The following is an 18,117-nucleotide window of genomic DNA, read 5'->3' on the forward strand; positions in this document are numbered from 1 at the left end:
AATAGATGTGTTGCTGACTTGCAAAGAATGGATGTGTTGTATAATACGGAGGATAAGGCACTCATGTTTCTAACATCCTTGCCTCCGTCTTATAAGCACTTCCGAACTACACTTATGTTCGGGAAGAGTACTTTGAATTTTGAGGAGGTGGTGCAAGATGTGATGACGCATCACAGGATGTCTCAACGTTCGGAGGAGAACTCTCAAGAAGCTGGCTTGTTCGCAGGGAGGCGTTCAAGCAAGCAAGAAGGCAAGGGCAGCAAAAGGAATACTAAGTCCAAGGACAATGAAGGGTGCTTCGAGTGTGGATCTATGGATCATTGGAGACGAGATTGTCCGGTATGGAAGGAGAAGCTGAACAAGATGAAGAAAGCTGGAAGTTCAGTCCACGTGTGTGATGAGGACACATGTGATGAACTCTTGACGGTTACGGAGGAGAGTAACGGGGAAGTCATGGCAAGTTCTTCGTGTAAGAATTCTTCTTCAAGTTGGATTTTTAGATTCCGGGTGCTCATATCATGTGTGTGCAAATAAGTTGATGTTTGACACATATGAGGATAAGGATGCATGCAAGATTATGTTGGGAGACAAAACTACATGTGAAGTTTTGGGCATAGGGACTGTGAAGATCAAGTTGCAAGGTGGTGAAGTTTGGACTCTTAGTAAGGTAAGGTTTGTACCTGCACTAAGAACGAATCTAGTCTCTCTTGGTTCTTTGGATAGAGAAGGTTGTTCTTACAAGGCCAAAGGAGGGAAGCTCATGGTCACACAAGGTTCTGTGGTGGTTATGAGAGGGGAGATTCAACCAAACAACACATACAAGCTTTTGAGTGGTGCAGAGATTTGTACCAAGGAAAAGCAAGCAACAAGTCTTAATGTCAAGGAGCCGGTCCAACATAATGTAGCTGCAAGTGTGCTCAAGAGAAGTTGGGCAAGGAAGGTTAGTCAAGGTTGTATGACTAACGGTTCATCATCAAAGGTGCTTGATTTCAAAGCTGCAGAAAGTGAAGTCAAGATAAGAAATGATGGGGAGGATGTTGTTGAAGAGAAGCTTCTTGCCAAGGTGGTCATGGAAGGGACTCCATTTGAGGTGGAGCTTGACACAAGGGCTGAAGAAGGAGGGCAACAACAACAAACTCACAAAGGGGTTCTACTTGAGGTGGAGTCATCATCAATTGCAAGGTCCGGGCCCAAGGAATCCATCAAACCTTCCCTAGGTTTTGGATGGATGGACCAAGAAGATCCAACCACATTTCGGAGTGCTATAGGGAGCATGAAGCGGGAAAGTTGGAGAAGTGCATTGATGAAAAGAAATGTGTTCTTAAATCCAAGAGCAAGAGGTGCTAAATGGGGATTTAGTGAACAAAGGTTTGGTATGTGGTTTGCATATCAAGGGAAGTCCAAGATTCAAGGTTCCAAGGAGGCAAGGAGCAATGAATTTGGCAAGGGGGAACTCTTTTCTGCACAAGAGGTCCATGTTACTCAAGTTTAGGCTTGGGTGGAGCACCTTCCACCAAAGGTGCATTGAGGCAAGAGGTGTATTGCCATGGTGGAGCTCTTGGAAATTACTAGAACGGTTTCTAAGAGGTTGAAGAGGTTCTAGAAGTCAACAATGGTTCACGGGGTGATTAATGGTTCGCCAAGGTGGAGATTGTTGGAAATTTGACTCACATTAAGGTTGCAAGTGATGGAGGCAGCGACCGGTCGCAAGGTTTGGGCGACCGGTCGTTTTGAAGCAGGTTTAATGTCTGAATCGAAAAAGACGAGCGACCGGTCGCCAGCTATTTGCGACCGGTCGCCCTAGCACAGATTCAATGTGTTTCGACTCTGCCCAAAAGCGACCGGTCGCCAGTTCCTGGCGACCGGTCGCCCAAATCGTGCTGTGACGTTTTCTTACGTGTTTTCAACTGTGTTTTCGAGGGCTATCGCTTTCCACAAGATTTCAGAGGCTTAGTGGGTCACTTCTGAGGTAAAAGAGGGTTGACTACCTGCTGGATAGTTGGGAGAGCACTCATTGCCAATTGTTTGTCTTGCTTTGAAAGATTCACTCTCCATTTTCTGGTGTAGTGGAAGGTGGCTGAAGTGGGAGTTGTTTACTTGCATGATCTGATCTTTAGTCTAAGTGGGAGACTAAAGGAAGGAACGTGGATGACAAGATGGTGCCTTATCTTGTGTCCATTGGCTTGTGTAGGTAATGGGATGAAGTAAGATAACACAAGGGAGAAAACAAGTTGAATAAGAGGAAGTGGCTGAAGTAGAAACATAGTGTGGTTAATCTCAAGGTGGTCAAGTAGCTGGGTGCTATTGTGTTCAAAAGAGGTTAACTCACCAAGGGAGAACGTGAGGGAGAGCAATCAGTTCAAGTTAGGAGCTGAGTTGGGGTCTTGAGAGTCTAGACACCAAGGAGGGAAACACCAAGGGTTGTGAGAGTGTTCACAAGTGCATCAAAGTGTTGAGCAAGGGGTGTGAGAGGAAAGAGAGCTTGGGGAGAGAATAGAGTTCTAAAGGGGTTTTTCTGTGTAAAACCAAAGTTGTAACTTATTCTTTCATGAAGTGAATTTCTCAAGGGGATCACCAAGAGGATGTAGGCAATTGCTGAACCTCTATAAATTCTTGTGTCACTTTGTGCTTGGTTATTGTCTCAAGTGTGTGTGTGTGATTCATCCATCATTGTGTGTGTCACAAAGTCCATCAACAACAAGATCATTAGGGGAGTGAGTGAAATTGTTTTGTCCTTTTTTCACAACAATTTTCCACTATTTGCTTTGTGAGGAAACTGGTAAGATTGTCCAACAATATCAATAGGATTATTTGAACTAGGTTTCGAATTACTTACCTCAAGAACATTCAGAGGAGACTGAGCGGGTACTGTTGTGGTGTGCGAGGGGGATGCATTTGTCGGCTTTGGCATTGGTTATGTATCTAGCTGGGCTGAGATGCTGATTTCAGTTGGCTCGGCTTGGCTACTTTGTGGCTCAGCTGGGATGCTGATTTTAGTACTGGTCAGCAATGGCATTGGTTGTTTATCAGGCTAGGCTTGGATGCTGATTCTAGTACCTGTTTCATCACCGGTTGTTATAGTTCTTTCTCCCATGTTGATCTCAAACCAAATGTGTTCTTCCGACTAATTATTAGTCGTCTACCCCGAAGAACACATTTGGTAAACTCAGGGGAGAAAAGCAGTTCACTCTCCTGGAATATAACATCCATGGGAGTATACCACCGACCGGAAGACGGATGATAACACCGATATCCTTTTTGTTGTGGAGAGAAACCCATAAACACACAACGAAGAGCACATGGATCCAATTTACTCCTTTGATCTTTGTGGAGATGTACATAAGCTACACCTACACATCCAAAAATACGATAGTAAGATTAACGGAGGAGGTGATAGAAACATGAAAGAACTGTGTTTGGATCATCTGATAAAACGTCCGAAAAATGGAGTTGACTTCACTTTTATTTTTCATCACATACAACCATGTCAATCTAGTGCAATCATCGACAAAAATAAAAAACCATAGAATTCCAGACGGTATAGTAATAGGGGATGGACCCCAAACATCCGAATGAACTGAAGCAAAAGGAATCGTTCTTTTATTCAAACTGGGTGGTATTTACAGCACAATGGTGCACAATGGTGTAAACCCTACTAGAGTAAAACAAGGAAAGTAAATATTTCTAATTACAAGGGATATTCCTAAATATAAAAGGGAAAGAAATAATCTCTGGACTCATGGAGTCATGAATCCACCCATTTCGTCTTGAGACAAGATCTCCATAAATATGAGGGTAAAGTTTCTGTCCATTTTGTCCTAAGACTAAATTCCCAGAAAGATGACTCACGCCAACAAATATCACTATTTAATCACTTGCAGTTGTGACGAAAGTTCTTCATCTTTGACTTAATTCACATTGAAGGTGGTAAGGAAACTATTGTGCCGATAACAGCAAAAATAGAAAGAAAAAGAATCTACTTTGGAACCAAATTTTTTTTTGGTCAAAGAGATGCTTCATTGAAATAAAGAGAAACCAACATAAAGTCTCCAGGAAGGAGGGAACAAACACCTCCACTCAACCACACAACATCAAGGCAAAGAGAAATTAAACTAACTAGGAAAAACTTAGTTAGAAGGCCATCCACTAAGATGTCACCACCGGGTGCACGTCAGCCTCTAACTAACCCAAACACGGAAAAATCTACTTTGGAACCTTGTTTAGAATTTATATAATCTTGGATAAACGATTCTGCTGAAGTTTTGTACATTAGTTGCAAATTTAAGCCCAATAGTCGTGTTGACTATCTGAATACAAAGCAATTTTTCCATGTCATTGTTATTATAAGTGCCTTTGCAAAGAATCTTTTTCAACATTTTTCTTCCGTGTGAACTGTGTCATGTGAATTTTCAGATCATTTCTCAGCAGGTTGGTTTTCTTTCTTTCTTTTCTCGTGGAAGAAACAAACGGGTTGGTGAAAAGAAAATGACTTCTGATAGCCTAATCAGTTGCCGTTTTCTCTTTTGATGTAATGTTGCTGTACATCAAAAGAAAGCTATATATATATATATATATATATATATATATATATATATATATGTTTTTAGTACAAACGATACTCTAAAATACTTTAAACTGTGTTTGGATCATTTGATAAAACATCCGCAAAATGGAGCTGACTTCACTTTATTTTTCATCACATACAACCACGTCAGTCTAGGAAATCATCGTCAAAAATAACAAACCATAGAATTCCAGACGGTATGGTAATAGGGGATGGACCCCGAAAATCCTAATGAACTAAAGAAAAAGGAGTCGTTCTTTTATTCAAACTGCGTGGATAAAAAGCCTGATGACTTTTTGCTAGAATATAAATCTCACACTTAAAGTTTGAGATTTTTACGCCACTAAAATACGAAGGAAGTAAAGATTGCAGATAACCAAAGGATGCATGCCCCATCCGTTGATGCCATAACCAAATCATTTTTTCTACCTCAATGTTGGTGCCACAAACTTGATGAACTCTTCCAAGTGTGATGTCATCAACATAATATAACCCCTTCTCTTAGTACCACTCCTAATAATCGCTCTCGTCAGAATCTGCTGAAGCAAACAAAACATAGGAAACATAAATACAAGACAATCCAGTTGTTCCGTAACTTGACTAACTGATAACAAATTGTTAACAAGGCAGGAACGAGCAAGGTATTATGTAAGGACAAAGTCGGAGAGAGAGAAATTGAACTAGCCCATTTTACTGGCTTTGATTCACCATTCGCAATGGCCACACTTGTTTTGCTAGGAAAAGTCATAATAAATTGAAAGAAAATTTTATCATATATCATATGATTTTGTAGCACTAGAATCGATAATCCAACCTGCATCACGACTTTCTGATGCAATGAAGGTTTTTCCTTGATTACCTGTGGCTTCTGACACCTCAGGGATGATCATGTGAGAGAGAAGGGAGAGAACCTATTCATTTTTGGTGACTGGTAGCGAAAGAGTCACTATGAACGGTGACTGTCGAGGTGATGACAAGTGCCTCACTGGAAGGGTTTTGCTCGATGGAACCCTCCTGGCATGGTGATCTAGGTAGACTGGTGAAGTTTTTTTTTTCTTTCTCGGTTTCGGGTTTGAGAGGGTTGACAACGGGAATAGATGGCAGCATTGTATTTTGGGATTGCTGCCAACGGGAACAAATGGCGACGTTTGTTTTGGGATTGTTGCCAATGGGAATAAATGACGCCGTAGTGGTTAGGGATTGCTACCAATGGGAACTGTTGACGCCAAAAAGTGGTTCTTTGACTTAGAGGGTCAACTTAGTAAATTTGTGTCTTCGGTAGACTTGATGCTTCGGTAGACTGTGCGATCTGCAATAAAAGCAAACGCACGGTAGGACCAAGGGCACCGGTGTGGTATCGGCCGAAGGCTCTCCGATGCTTAAGTAAGTTCGGGAATAGAAAGTTTAACTGACAGATCAATAGGCTTGTATGCCGTAAGTTCTGATTACCTCCATTTTGGGATAGTTGGCCTCCTTTTATAGCTCTTGGGAGGTGTGCATTTTGTTGATTATTTCGATGTGGGACTGTGGGCGTCGCTTGGGAGCGCGCCACGTGTCCCAGGAGAGGACGTTGCCCTAATGGAGAGATCGGCAGGTAGGGTGCCAAGGGTGCCTCTGACCAAGCCCAGTTTCCTCCACGTGTCTTTCCCTCATTGGCTGTTTAATTTGGGTGCAAACAGGAGTCCCCCAAGTTCTCGAGCGAGATTTCCCGGTCGGGGACTTGTATGTCTTTCGGTAATCACTCGGTTAATCTACCGTTCGGTAGTCTATCAGGGAGGCGCGCTGGGGCCTTGTCCTGGTGCCGATCGACTTCAAAGACTTGCCCGGAAACTCAAGAGTCGCCACTTCGAGGGTTACCGTTCGGTAGGTCTTAGTATGTTTAAAGGGTTCCGAGAGATTATTGCCGATGCCCTGTTAACTTGGGCGAGTTTGATATTTTCTCATGCGACCTTGCGCACAGCGAGGAGTTATGATGGGATAGAATGACGCTTCGTCTTCTGCACCCAGCGTGCTCTCAGAGATCCCATTCAGCGCTCGACACGAGGCGTGTCTTATCACGCGGAGCAGGGCCATTAATGCGTCGTTTGGAATTTCGAGGAGTACCGTTGCAACTTTCGCCCTATAAATAGAGGGAGTCTCTGAGGCTAAACTCACTTTGCATTTGTGAGTAAGGCGAGAGCTCTGTCCAGGCGATTTCTGACGAAGGCGAACGGTAACATAGGCGATTTCCGGCGTGAGCAAACGGCAATACAGGCGATTTCCGGCAACAGCAAACGGTACTAGAAGCGATTTGAGCTTTCTACTCCCAATACATAAGGTACCGTTCGGTAACTTTGTAATTTTCATTTCTTCTTTTCATTGTGCATACGTCCTTCCTTGGTTTGAACTAGACTAGAACTTTATGCAAGTGGGATGTGGTTCGGTAGTCTAGTTGCCATAGGTAGAGACGTAGGCATCGGTAGGATAGTTCCATGCATGGCCCTTAGTTTCCTTCCGTTGCTTTTGTAGATGTCTGATAGCGAGTCGGGATTCGAGAGTGAGCCCAACGCCTTTGAGGAGGAGTCTCCAGATAGGGGGAAGACTACTGATAGTGAAGAGTCACCCCAAGATACCGATACCGATAGTGGTTCTGAGGTGGAAGTGGTGGGCGAGAGGTTCAGACTTGCGCCTACCCATGGGATCGGTAAGGGGCTCATGACTAGCCAGCCCCTACCGTTGGCGATCGTGTATAGCAGCGGTCGTCAAGCTGGGCTGGGCTCGAATCCCGAATCTGAGGAGAACGTTCGGATGCCGGAGGCATCTTCCAGTCACCGTCCGGAGGCTTCCACCTCAGGCCGTGGAGAGCCTTCTAAGTCACCTACCGTACCGAGGGTGACGATAGTAAACAGCGGTAACCCAAGGGTGCCGATGGGTGTACCGAGAGAGCAGCTCTTTGACGTAGACTATCTGCCGCCCAACAAGCTGACCTACCGAGAGCTGGCGAGGATCAGGGAGGAGTTCAAGATTCCTCAATCGGTAGGGATGAGGATTCCAAGCCCTACCGAATCTCTGAGCAACCCCCAGGACGGTGAGGTTGCGTTCTTCACTGACGTCCTTCAGCAGGGCGTTAGGCTACCGTTGCAGCCCCCAGTTCAGCGAATCTTGGCCCAGATTGGATATGCCCCTGGGCAGTTCAATCCGAACTTCTGGGCTGTTCTGATGGGGGTAGTTACGGCATTCGGACTTGCCGATGAGGAAGGGCCTTCCTACGAACAATTCTCCCACCTGTACAGCATCACCAAATCGAAGAGTACCGATCATGGTGGCTGGGTCCAGGCGAACTGTCTCAGGGCTTCCGAAATGGGCCATTTTCTTACGGCAGTGCCAACCTCCCAGAAGTCCTGGAGGAATCGGCGGGTTCTCCTCTCTGGCGATTGGGAATCGCCCTCAGGGGTTCCCGTTCGCTTCAATATCCCAACTACTTTTCAGATTGCCGGTAGGTTGCCACCATGCCGATCGGTAGATCAGATTTTTCGGTTCAATGGATTAACCTCTTTCGTTATTTTTGTAGGCAAACTGAAGCAACCATCGGCAACACAGTCAGAGCTTCGGCAGATTGACAGAGTTCGGCTGAGAGTTCCTGCCGGTGACAGGGAATACCCACAATTCCTATTTACCGAGAACCTCGTCAGAGCCCATCTCGTGAACCCTGCCGAGAGTAAGTTCACTTGAGTTGTTTTTTTTTTTTTTTTTTTTTTTTTTTTTTTTTTTTTTTGCTAACTCCACCGTTCCTGCAGTGTCAGAGGCCAGGAAGACTGCCGAGGCCAAGAAGATGTCGGAGACCTCGAAGAGGCGCCTCCAAGTGGTTGCCAAGGGGAAGAAATAGAAACGGCAGCCAGAGGCCTCTGCCGAGAGGGTCTCGGAGGCGGACGTCGAGGAGCAGCCGATAGCCGAAACGGCAGAGGCAGCGCCAGGCCTAGCCTGTGATCAGAAGGGTGCCGGTGGAAGAACCGACACTCGGTCCGAGGCATGGTGCCGAGGCGCCTACCTCCAAGGCGTCCGGGAAGCGGCCCGTTCAGGTGGATTTGGATGCCGTATCCACTCCTAAGCGGGCGCGGCTGGCCGATTCCCAGAGGGCCATCCTTGCCGCTGAGAAGGAAGGGGGGCCTACCGAGGTGGTCACACTGGCCTGTCCTTCGAAGACGGTCCAGTTTGCGAACCACATGATCGTGGGTTCGCAGATGGACCTTGCTGAGATCGACGAGCTGCCGAAGAGGGCTCTTCGGGAGGAGGCTGGGCGCGCCTTCCGTCTGCAGGCCACGGTAACCTTCGAACTTCAATCGTGCTTTTGTCAATAGTTATCTTCCGTTTGATACTGACTTGTGGCTTCGTTTCTCAGGCGTCTATGGACATGTGGCTGTGCATGAAGAGAGCCATCAATGCTGCCGAACGCGCGAAACGGCTCTACGAGGACGGCCACTCCAAGGTTGCCGACGCTACAAAGGCGCTCCAGGACCACGCCAACCTGGTGCAGGACATGCATGCTGCCGAACGGCAGATTCAAGCGCATGAGGCAAAGCTTGCCGAGATGCGTGAGGCTCTGGACGGCGCTGAGCAGGCGGCCAGGGATGCCGAAGGAGCGAAGGTGGAGGCGCTGACGGCACTGGAGGCGTCCGAGCGGTCGAAGGCAGCGGAGATAGAGGCTGCCGTTAACGAAGCCATCGGGGGATACCGTTCCTCCTCTGAGTTCACCTCTTTGGTGGATAATGAATTGGCTTCGGAGATGGCCGACCTCATCTACCGTTTCAAGCGGTTTAATCCGGGCCAGAAGCTGAACCTGAACTTCGCTGCCGATCCTCCTCCCCTACCGGAAGGCCTCACAGAAGAGATGATCGAGGAATATGAGGGGGAAGACGCCCCTGAGGATGCCGAGGGTCCGAGTGCCGAGGATGCCCCTGATGCGACCGTCGATGCCGCGGTTGAGGCTACCGAAGAGCAGGGAGGTCGTGCTGCCGTGGCATGAGCTGTATTTTTATAATAGTAATTTTTTGTATTATAATTGCCGTTGGCAAAATTTCCGAGCACACTAATGCCGAGGGCATTTTTAATTTCAAAGTAATTTGTCCTTTCAAACTTGTGTTTTTGTTAATTTACGTTTGAATTCTTATCCATGCTTGTTACTGCCGTAGGCTAATAACTGTAGGATAACTACCGATTGGGCCGTTGGCCACTTAGAAGTCGGTTTGCTTTGGATTTAACCAAAGTGCCCTTACCTTCGGTATACAAACCAAAGTATCGGTAGGAACAAGGTCCCACAAAGCCTTTCGCCTATGGAGATGCCGTGGGCACGTCTAGGATACCGTATAGCTTTGTAGTCTTTGCGCGATGAGAATACCGTAGGTAATTCTAGGGCGTTGTACTACCGTAGGCTCGTACATATTGTATTAACTTGGAATAAAAATTGGCAAGCTAAGTTGGAATCGGCAGTAAGCATGCAGTGGTCTACTTTTAGTTGCCGTAGGCAATGTTACTGTGGCTCATTTTGGTGAGCCCTACCGAAATATTTTTTGAGCGGATACCGCTAGGAAGTTACGTTCCGAATACATGGGACTGGATAATCTCGTTTTATTTATATATGCCGTAGGCAAAAATACAAATTCCTCCCTGCCGTTGGCTAGGGGGCTTTATTTAAAATAACTCTTGAGATGGTCCACATTCCACGGGTGACCGAGGGTCTTCCCATCTGTGCCTCGGAGCCTGTAAGTACCGGAACGTAGGATGCCGATGACTTCGTAAGGTCCTTCCCAAGAAGGTCCGAGGGTTCCTTCCGTTGGGTTTTTGGTTGCAAGCGAAACTTTGCGCATGACCCAGTCCCCGATTCTGAAGGAACGCGGTTTGACCCTTGAGTCGTAGTACCGAGAGACGCGCTGTTTGTAAGCTTCATTCCGAAGGTTGACTACCGTTCGCCGTTCTTCGATTAAATCCAGGCTTATCGCGAGTGCTGCCTCGTTAGCCTTCGGCTCGAAGCTTTCCGTTCGGTAAGAAGACTCGCCGATCTCAACTGGAACGACGGCTTCTGAGCCGAATGCAAGGCTGAAGGGAGTTTCCCCTGTGGAGGTTCGGTAGGATGTCCGTATGGCCCACAGAGCTTCGGGAAGCTTCTCCGGCCAAGCGCCCTTGGCACTGTTGAGTTGCCGTTTCAAGAGTTTCTTGATGATCTTATTTACGGCTTCAACCTGGCCGTTCGATTGAGGGTGAGCTGGCGAGGCGAAGAACAGGTTGATTTTGAGGCGAGTGCAGAACTGCCTGAAGAGCGCCGAATCGAACTGTCTGCCGTTATCAGTGATCATGGCGTAGGGAATGCCGAAGCGGCAACAGATGTTGGTCCAGACAAACTCTTCAACTCTGGCTGCCGTTATGGTGGCTAAGGCTTCGGCCTCAACCCATTTCGTGAAGTAGTCCACGGCAACGATTGCGTATTTGACCTGTCCTTTGCCTTGCGGCATTGGCCCAATTAGGTCGAGTCCCCATTGGGCGAATGGCCATGGGCTTATGATAGGCGTGAGGGGTTCGGCAGGTAGGTGCGGGATGTTACCGAACCTCTGGCATTTGTCGCACTTCTTTACCATCGCGATTGCATCCCTGTGCATGGATGGCCAATAGTAGCCCTGCCGAAAGGCTTTGTGGGCCAGGGATTTAGAACCGGAGTGATCGCCGCAGACACCACTGTGGATCTCCCGAAGGACATACTCGCCCTGCTCTTCGGTGATACATTTCATGTAGGGGGTCGAGTAGCCACGTTTGTACAGAATGTCGTTGATGACAATGTACCTCGTCGATCGGTAACGCAGCTGTCTGGCCTTGGCCTTATCCGTAGGGAGGGTACCGTTTGTTAGGTAAGCGTGAATAGGCGACATCCACGTATCGTTGTACTCTACAGCGCAGATCTCGGCAGTGGCGGTGCTCGGAAGGGCCAGTATCTCGACGGGGATCTTTCGACCCACTTTGTCGTTGATTGCCGAAGCCAGTCTAGCGAGGGTGTCGGCATGACTGTTCTCGTTCCTTGGTATCTGCCGAATCTCGTATGCCTGGAACTTGTTTAGCAGTTGGTGTGCTGCCGTAAGGTATGCCGTCATGGATGCGTCTTTAGCTGCGAAGTCGGCAGTCACCTGGTTCACTTTTAGCTGCGAGTCGCTGTAGATGCTGATCTGAATTGCCCACATGCTTCTGGCGAGCCGTAGGCCAGCCAAAAGTGCCTCGTATTCGGCTTCGTTGTTGGACGTTCGGAAGCCAAACCTGATGGCATATTCAATTTTGGCTCCATCGGGAGCGGTGAGTACCAGACCTGCTCCGCATCCTTGTTGGTTTGCCGAACCGTCAACATGCAGGATCCAGAAAGGAGTTGACTGGTCGAGACGACTGCCGTTCGGTAGGCCTTCCCGTGGAGGGGTTTTCTCAGTTTCTGAAGTTTCCGAAGGTGTCAGCTCAGCGATGAAGTCTGCTACGGCTTGTCCCTTTTCGGCAGGCCTAGGTTTGAACTGTACGTCGAATTCCCCTAGCTCGATCGCCCATTTCACCAGTCTTCCGGATGTTTCTGGTTTTTGAAAAACTTGCCGAAGGGGCTGGTTGGTCAGAACGATGATGGTGTGGGCCTGGAAATAGGGCCTTAGCCGCCGGGCAGAAACGACCAGAGCTAAAGCCAGCTGCTCGAGTGGGGGGTACCGAGACTCTGCCCCCTGAAGGGCCTTACTGACGTAGAAGATCGGCAGCTCTGCCTTCTCTGGGATTCGTATCAGTACTGAGCTGACGGCAGTGCTGGATACCGACAGATATAGAGAGAGCGTTTCTCCAGGGAGGGGTTTCGACAGTAGCGGTGCTCGGCCCATGTAGTCCTTCAAGTCTTGGAACGCTTTATCGCATTCGGCAGTCCACTCTATATGGTGTTTGCCCCCTTTCAAGGCTTTGAAGAACGGTGCACATTTGTCTGTAGCTTTGGAGATGAAGCGAGTGAGGGCTGCCACTCGTCCGGTAAGGCTCTGGATGTCCTTTTGTGTCTTCGGCACCTCCATGTTGATTATGGCTTTGATTTTATCGGGGTTTGCCTCAATACCCCTCTGGCTGATCATGAAACCGAGGAATCTTCCGGAAGATACGCCGAAGGCGCACTTCGTCGGGTTGAGTCTCATTCGGTAATCCTTCAAGATGCCGAACATGAGCGATAGGTTTTTTAAATGCTCCCCTGCCGTTCGGCTCTTTACTAGCATGTCATCTACGTAGACCTCCATGGTGCTACCGATCTGCTCAGCGAAGATTCGGTTGACCAGTCTCTGATAGGTTGCCCCCGCATTCTTCAAGCCGAACGGCATGACGTTATAGCAATACAGGCCTTTGTCAGTTATGAACGCCGTGTGTTCGCTATCGGCAGGGTGCATGAAGATCTGGTTGTACCCAGAGTATGCGTCCATGAAGCTGAGCAGTTCATGACCGGCAGTGGCGTCAACCAGCTGATCGATGCGTGGCAACGGGAAGCTATCCTTTGGACAGGCCTTATTGAGGTCGGTGTAGTCCTGGCACATTCGCCATCCGCCCTTTGCCTTCCGAACCATGACTGAGTTTGCCAGCCAGTCCGGGTATATGGCTTCCCATATGAAGTCAATGGTCAAGAGTTTGTCCACTTCGTTCTTCATGGCCTCATACCGTTCGGCATCATAGGATCGGCGCTTTTGCCTGATAGGTTTGAATGCCGGCGAGATGCTTAGTTTGTGGCTGATGATGTCTGGGGATATGCCTGGCATGTCGTTGTAGGACCAAGCAAAGACCTCTGAGTTCTGCCGAAGGAACTGGATGAATTCGGCACGGAGGGTGGCATTCAGCATGGTACCGATTCTCACACACCGGTCCGGTTGATTCTCGTCCAGCGCCACCGTTTCCAGATCTTCGGCAGGTTGTGCCACTGGAGTGGGCGTTTCCTCCCTTGGATCGTCCACTGGTTCATTGCCGTTCGGCAAGTCTGCGACCATGAGGGTTTCCTTCTGCTTATTGGGAGCTGCCGATTTCAACGCCGTGGCGTAGCAGTTTCGAGCGCTCAATTGATCGCCCCTGATTGCCCCCGTGCCGTAGCAGGTTGGGAACTTCATGAGTAGCATGTGGGGGGACAAATGGGCCTTTATTGCCGTTAGCGCCGTTCGGCCGACAATTACGTTGTACGCCGTAGGACAGTCTACCACAAGGAACTGGTCGTAGACCATGGTTCTTCGTGGTGCTGTGCCGAAGGCGATTGGCAAGCTGACACTGCCGATCGGCTGGACCAGGTCTCCTGAAAAGCTAAGGAGAGGCGAGAGTTGCCGATTGACTTGGCTGTCATCAATTCCGAGTTCTTTGAATGCATCGGCGAAGATGACGTTTACCGAACTGCCATTGTCGATCAGAATTCGTCCGACATCGAACTCGGCGATGTCGGCCCGGATGATCATAGGGTCGTTGTGTGGGTAGATGATCCCTTCCTTTTCTGCTTCGGAGAAGGTGATGGGTTCCCACCTGACCTTCGGCATCTTTGTATGCCGGCTGCTTTCAATGCCGAGGACTTGGGGATATTGTGCCGCCCTGACATACTGCTTCATCGATCGGTTAGATGCTCCGGCAAGGGTTAGGCCTCCGCTGATCGTGCTGATCATGTTGATCTGCCGATTGGCGTTCGGGACTGGCGCCTGCTGAGGCCTGGCTATGTATTGGTCCAGTTTGCCTTCCCGAATTAACCGCTCAACGATTTTTCGCAGGCTTATGCAGTCCTCGGTGTTGTGGCTATTCTGCTGATGGTATCGGCAGAATTTCCCGGTATCCCTGTCATCCTGCTGATTAGGCTTTCTGAACGATGGCTTCGGGATTATCTCATTTTCGTTCAGCAGCACTGCCTCGTAGGAGGTGTTGAGCAGGGTGAACACCTCTGTTCCCTGGTTATGTGCCGTTAGTGGGGCTCGGTAGTTGTCCCTGCCGTACCTGCTCTTGTTTTTCTTGGAATGCCCCTTTTGGGAGCTTCCGGCATCTTTGCGTTTGTGACTCTCAGAGTACGCCGCAGTCTGGGTTGGTGGTGCGTACGGCGATGCCTGTGCCGTGGAGGGGCGCTGTACTGGTTCGCTCTGCCGAGCCGTGGGCTCGGCCCTCGAGTTGAAGTATTCAGCCTTGGCGTGGATTGCCGCTTGCTTCATGAGTTCATCATACGTACGCCAATTGCTGCTGTGCACCAGATACCGAAAGTGTGAGGACCGTAGGCCACTCTTGAAGGCGCCGTAGGCTGCCCTGTCATCGGTATCCGGGCATCTCGAGTACTCGTGGCTGAATCGTGCGGCATACTCGCGCAATGGTTCGTCATCCCTCTGTCGGATGGTATACAGATCATCGGCAGAGTACAGTCTGTCTGTCTGAATCATGAAGTGGTTCAGGAAGATTTGGTTCAGCTCGTCGAAGGAGTCGACCGTCCCTGGTTCCAGACGGTAGAACCAATTCAGAGCTGCTTCTGTGAGTGAGGAAGGGAACAGAAGGCAAAGGCCTTCGTCGCTTAGCCCTCGGCATCCTACTGCCGATTGAAAAGAATGGAGGTGCGTCAGTGGATCCTCCACCCTTGTGTAGGGGGTTATGCGGAGGGGCTGCACATCCCTATCCTGCCGTGAGTGCCTTATGCGCTCGGTGAATGGTCCTGGCCGAAGCCTTCCCCAGTCCGGCTCCTGTGAACGAGTCCGATCGTCCTCCATCTTCTGTACCCTTTGAAGGAGGAGGCGGATGACTGGGTCTCTGTCCGGTATCTCCTCCGCCGTTTGATGCACCGATCGCGGCTGGGACCTGGCAGGGTTCACCTCCGAGAACTTCGTCGGGGTTGCCGAACGGTAGGGAGATGACCGGTTGGTGGAAGGAGTGTACTCATGGTCAGACTCTGCCGTGGATTCCAGGACTGGTGTCCTCCGTATCGGAGACTTTCTCCCCATGTTCTTCAGTCGGGGATCGTCCAAGCGGGCGTTGATCCTGATCGGCGATTACTGCCGTTCGGAATGCCGTTCGACTTCTCGCTCCAGCAGCCGGTGTCGGCAATCGGAATAGACCTTCTTCGGTACATGGGGCTTATTTTTGGATGCCGGGACCACCAACTGTTTAGACGGCGCAGGCGTTGCCTTTGCCACCTTCTTGCCCTTCTTCTGCCGACGAGGAGTCTGTAGGCTTTCGGACGATCGGTCTGTCGGCATGTTCTGCGTTTGCTGTTGGTTCAACAGCAGTTGCGTTTCTTCCACTCTGGTCGAGAGGAGATTGTTGTGTTCTTGCATCCTAGCCATGTCCTGCCGAAGGGACACGACTTGTGCTAAAAGCTCCGCGTTGTCGGCAGCTTGGATCGCAGGGGGATTTGTTGCCGGTGTGTAGGGGGCTGGCGCAGGGCTTACCCCGCTTGGCATGCCGAACGGCATCCCCTCTCGCGGTACGAACGTAGTTTTTTCAGTGGTCCCCATATGTTCGGGATAAAGGGTTGATTTTATCGTTTCCCACAGACGGCACCAAACTGTTGACGCCAAAAAGTGGTTCTTTGACTTAGAGGGTCAACTTAGTAAATTTGTGTCTTCGGTAGACTTGATGCTTCGGTAGACTGTGCGATCTGCAATAAAAGCAAACGCATGGTAGGACCAAGGGCACCGGTGTGGTACCGGCCGAAGGCTCTCCAATGCTTAAGTAAGTTCGGGAATAGAAAGTTTAACTGACAGATCAATAGGCTTGTATGCCGTAAGTTCTGATTACCTCCATTTTGGGATAGTTGGCCTCCTTTTATAGCTCTTGGGAGGTGTGCATTTTGTTGATTATTTCGATGTGGGACTGTGGGCGTCGCTTGGGAGCGCGCCACGTGTCCCAGGAGAGGACGTTGCCCTAATGGAGAGATCGGCAGGTAGGGTGCCGAGGGTGCCTCTGACCAAGCCCAGTTTCCTCCACGTGTCTTGCCCTCATTGGCTGTTTAATTTGGGTGCAAACAGGAACAGATGGTGGCTAGGATTTACGCATTTTTTGTGTTTTATTTTGGCTTCTAGAGAAAGGCCGAAACCTGCTCTGATACCAAGTTGAAAGGAAAGTTGGGATTGAATTGTTTGTTGTCTTTAGTGCCCATTTGACATTGCTTATTTGGGGATATATTCCTAATTATAAAATATTTGTACAAAAGGGAAAGAAATAATCTCTAGAATCATGGAGTCATGAATCTGCCCATTCTGTCTTGAGACAAAATCTCCAGAAATATGAAGGTAAAGTTTTTGTGTCCATTTTGTCCTGACACCAAATTCCCAGAAAAATAACTCACGCCAACAAATATCACTATTTAATCACTTGCAGTTGCGACGAAAGTTCTTCATCTTCGACTTAATTCACATTGAAGGTGATAAGGAAACTATCGTGCTGATAACGGCAAAAATAGAAAGAAAAAGAATCTACTTTGGAACCTTGTTATAGAATTTGTATAATCTTGGAAAAACGATTCTGCTGAAGTTTTGTACATTAGCTGCAATTGTAAGCCCAATAGTCGTGTCGACTATCTGAACACAAGGCAATTATTATGAGTGCCTTTGCAAAGAATCTTTTTCATTATTTTTCTGTCGTGTGGACTATGTCAATAGAATTTTTTCACATCATTTCTTGGCAGGGTGGCTTTCTTTCTTTCTTTTCTCGTGGAAGAAACAAACGGGCTATTGCAAAGAAAATTACTTCTGATAGCCTCAGTTGCCTGTTTTCTCTTTTGATGTAATGTTGCTTGACATCAAAAGAAAGACTATCTATATATGTACTTTTAGTACAAAGGATACTCTAAATTATAGGGAAGGGGCGTTTCTCACACACATTATCAAGGTTGGATTCAAACCTGAGACCACTAATACGCAAGTTATCAAAAAAAATATTAATCAGTTAACTTCATTCCTTTACTTCATCTATATATGTAAGGCCAAAAGTCACGTTTAGTCCTTGTAGTTTGGTACCTCAACAACTTTTGACCCAGTAGTTTCAATTCCGTCAATTTTGCCATTGTATTTTTATATTTGTAGAAATTCAATAACAAGTTAGTATTCTTGTCAATTTCTTTGACGGTGCAATGGGCAATTTCGTCAACCCAAAACCTTTGAGAGTAAAAGCTTGTCTGAAACTCTCCCCATCAATTGTGCGTGTGCCAAGGGGCTAGTTAAAATAAAGAATTTTAATATCCAAAAGAATCATAAGATCCCATATTATTAAAAAATAAATTTATAGTCAAGGAAGTGTCCTAGAATCCATGTAGTATGTGTGAGTTTGGTATATTATCGCCTCTCTCAATAGAAAAAAGTCATAAAAAAATATATATAATTTTTTATTATAGAGTTTTCCTTTTGTAACTCAATTTTTCCTACTTACAACTGCCTGTGTAATTTGTTTTTGGTGAATTAATACTAACTAGCCTCTCTGCACGCGCTTTCGCGTTTGCGAGAGGCTTTTTTTAAAAAAAATTAAATTTATTTTAGAATTAAAAAAGATAATGGGTAGTTGTGTTCCATAAAAAGAGGATCCGTTATCTGATTTTTCTT

At 47.9% G+C, this 18,117-nt stretch overlaps 1 protein-coding gene across 1 annotated transcript; it reads right to left on the minus strand.

Annotated features, from left to right (window-relative positions):
- Window positions 1–10,227: 10,227 nt before the first annotated feature.
- LOC148296425 (uncharacterized) lies at window positions 10,228–15,522 on the minus strand. Its single transcript, XM_088248523.1, has 3 exons — window positions 14,807–15,522; window positions 13,090–14,701; window positions 10,228–12,435 (listed from the first exon to the last, which is right to left on the minus strand). The coding sequence occupies exons 1-3, from the start codon at window positions 15,520–15,522 to the stop codon at window positions 10,228–10,230; spliced, it is 4,536 nt and encodes a 1,511-aa protein (XP_088104649.1).
- Between the last annotated feature and the right edge of the window lie 2,595 nt (window positions 15,523–18,117).

This window comes from Prunus avium, chromosome 2 (genome assembly GCF_965620075.1).
Source record: "Prunus avium chromosome 2, drPruAviu1.hap1.1, whole genome shotgun sequence".
NCBI classification, from domain to species: Eukaryota; Viridiplantae; Streptophyta; class Magnoliopsida; order Rosales; family Rosaceae; genus Prunus; species Prunus avium.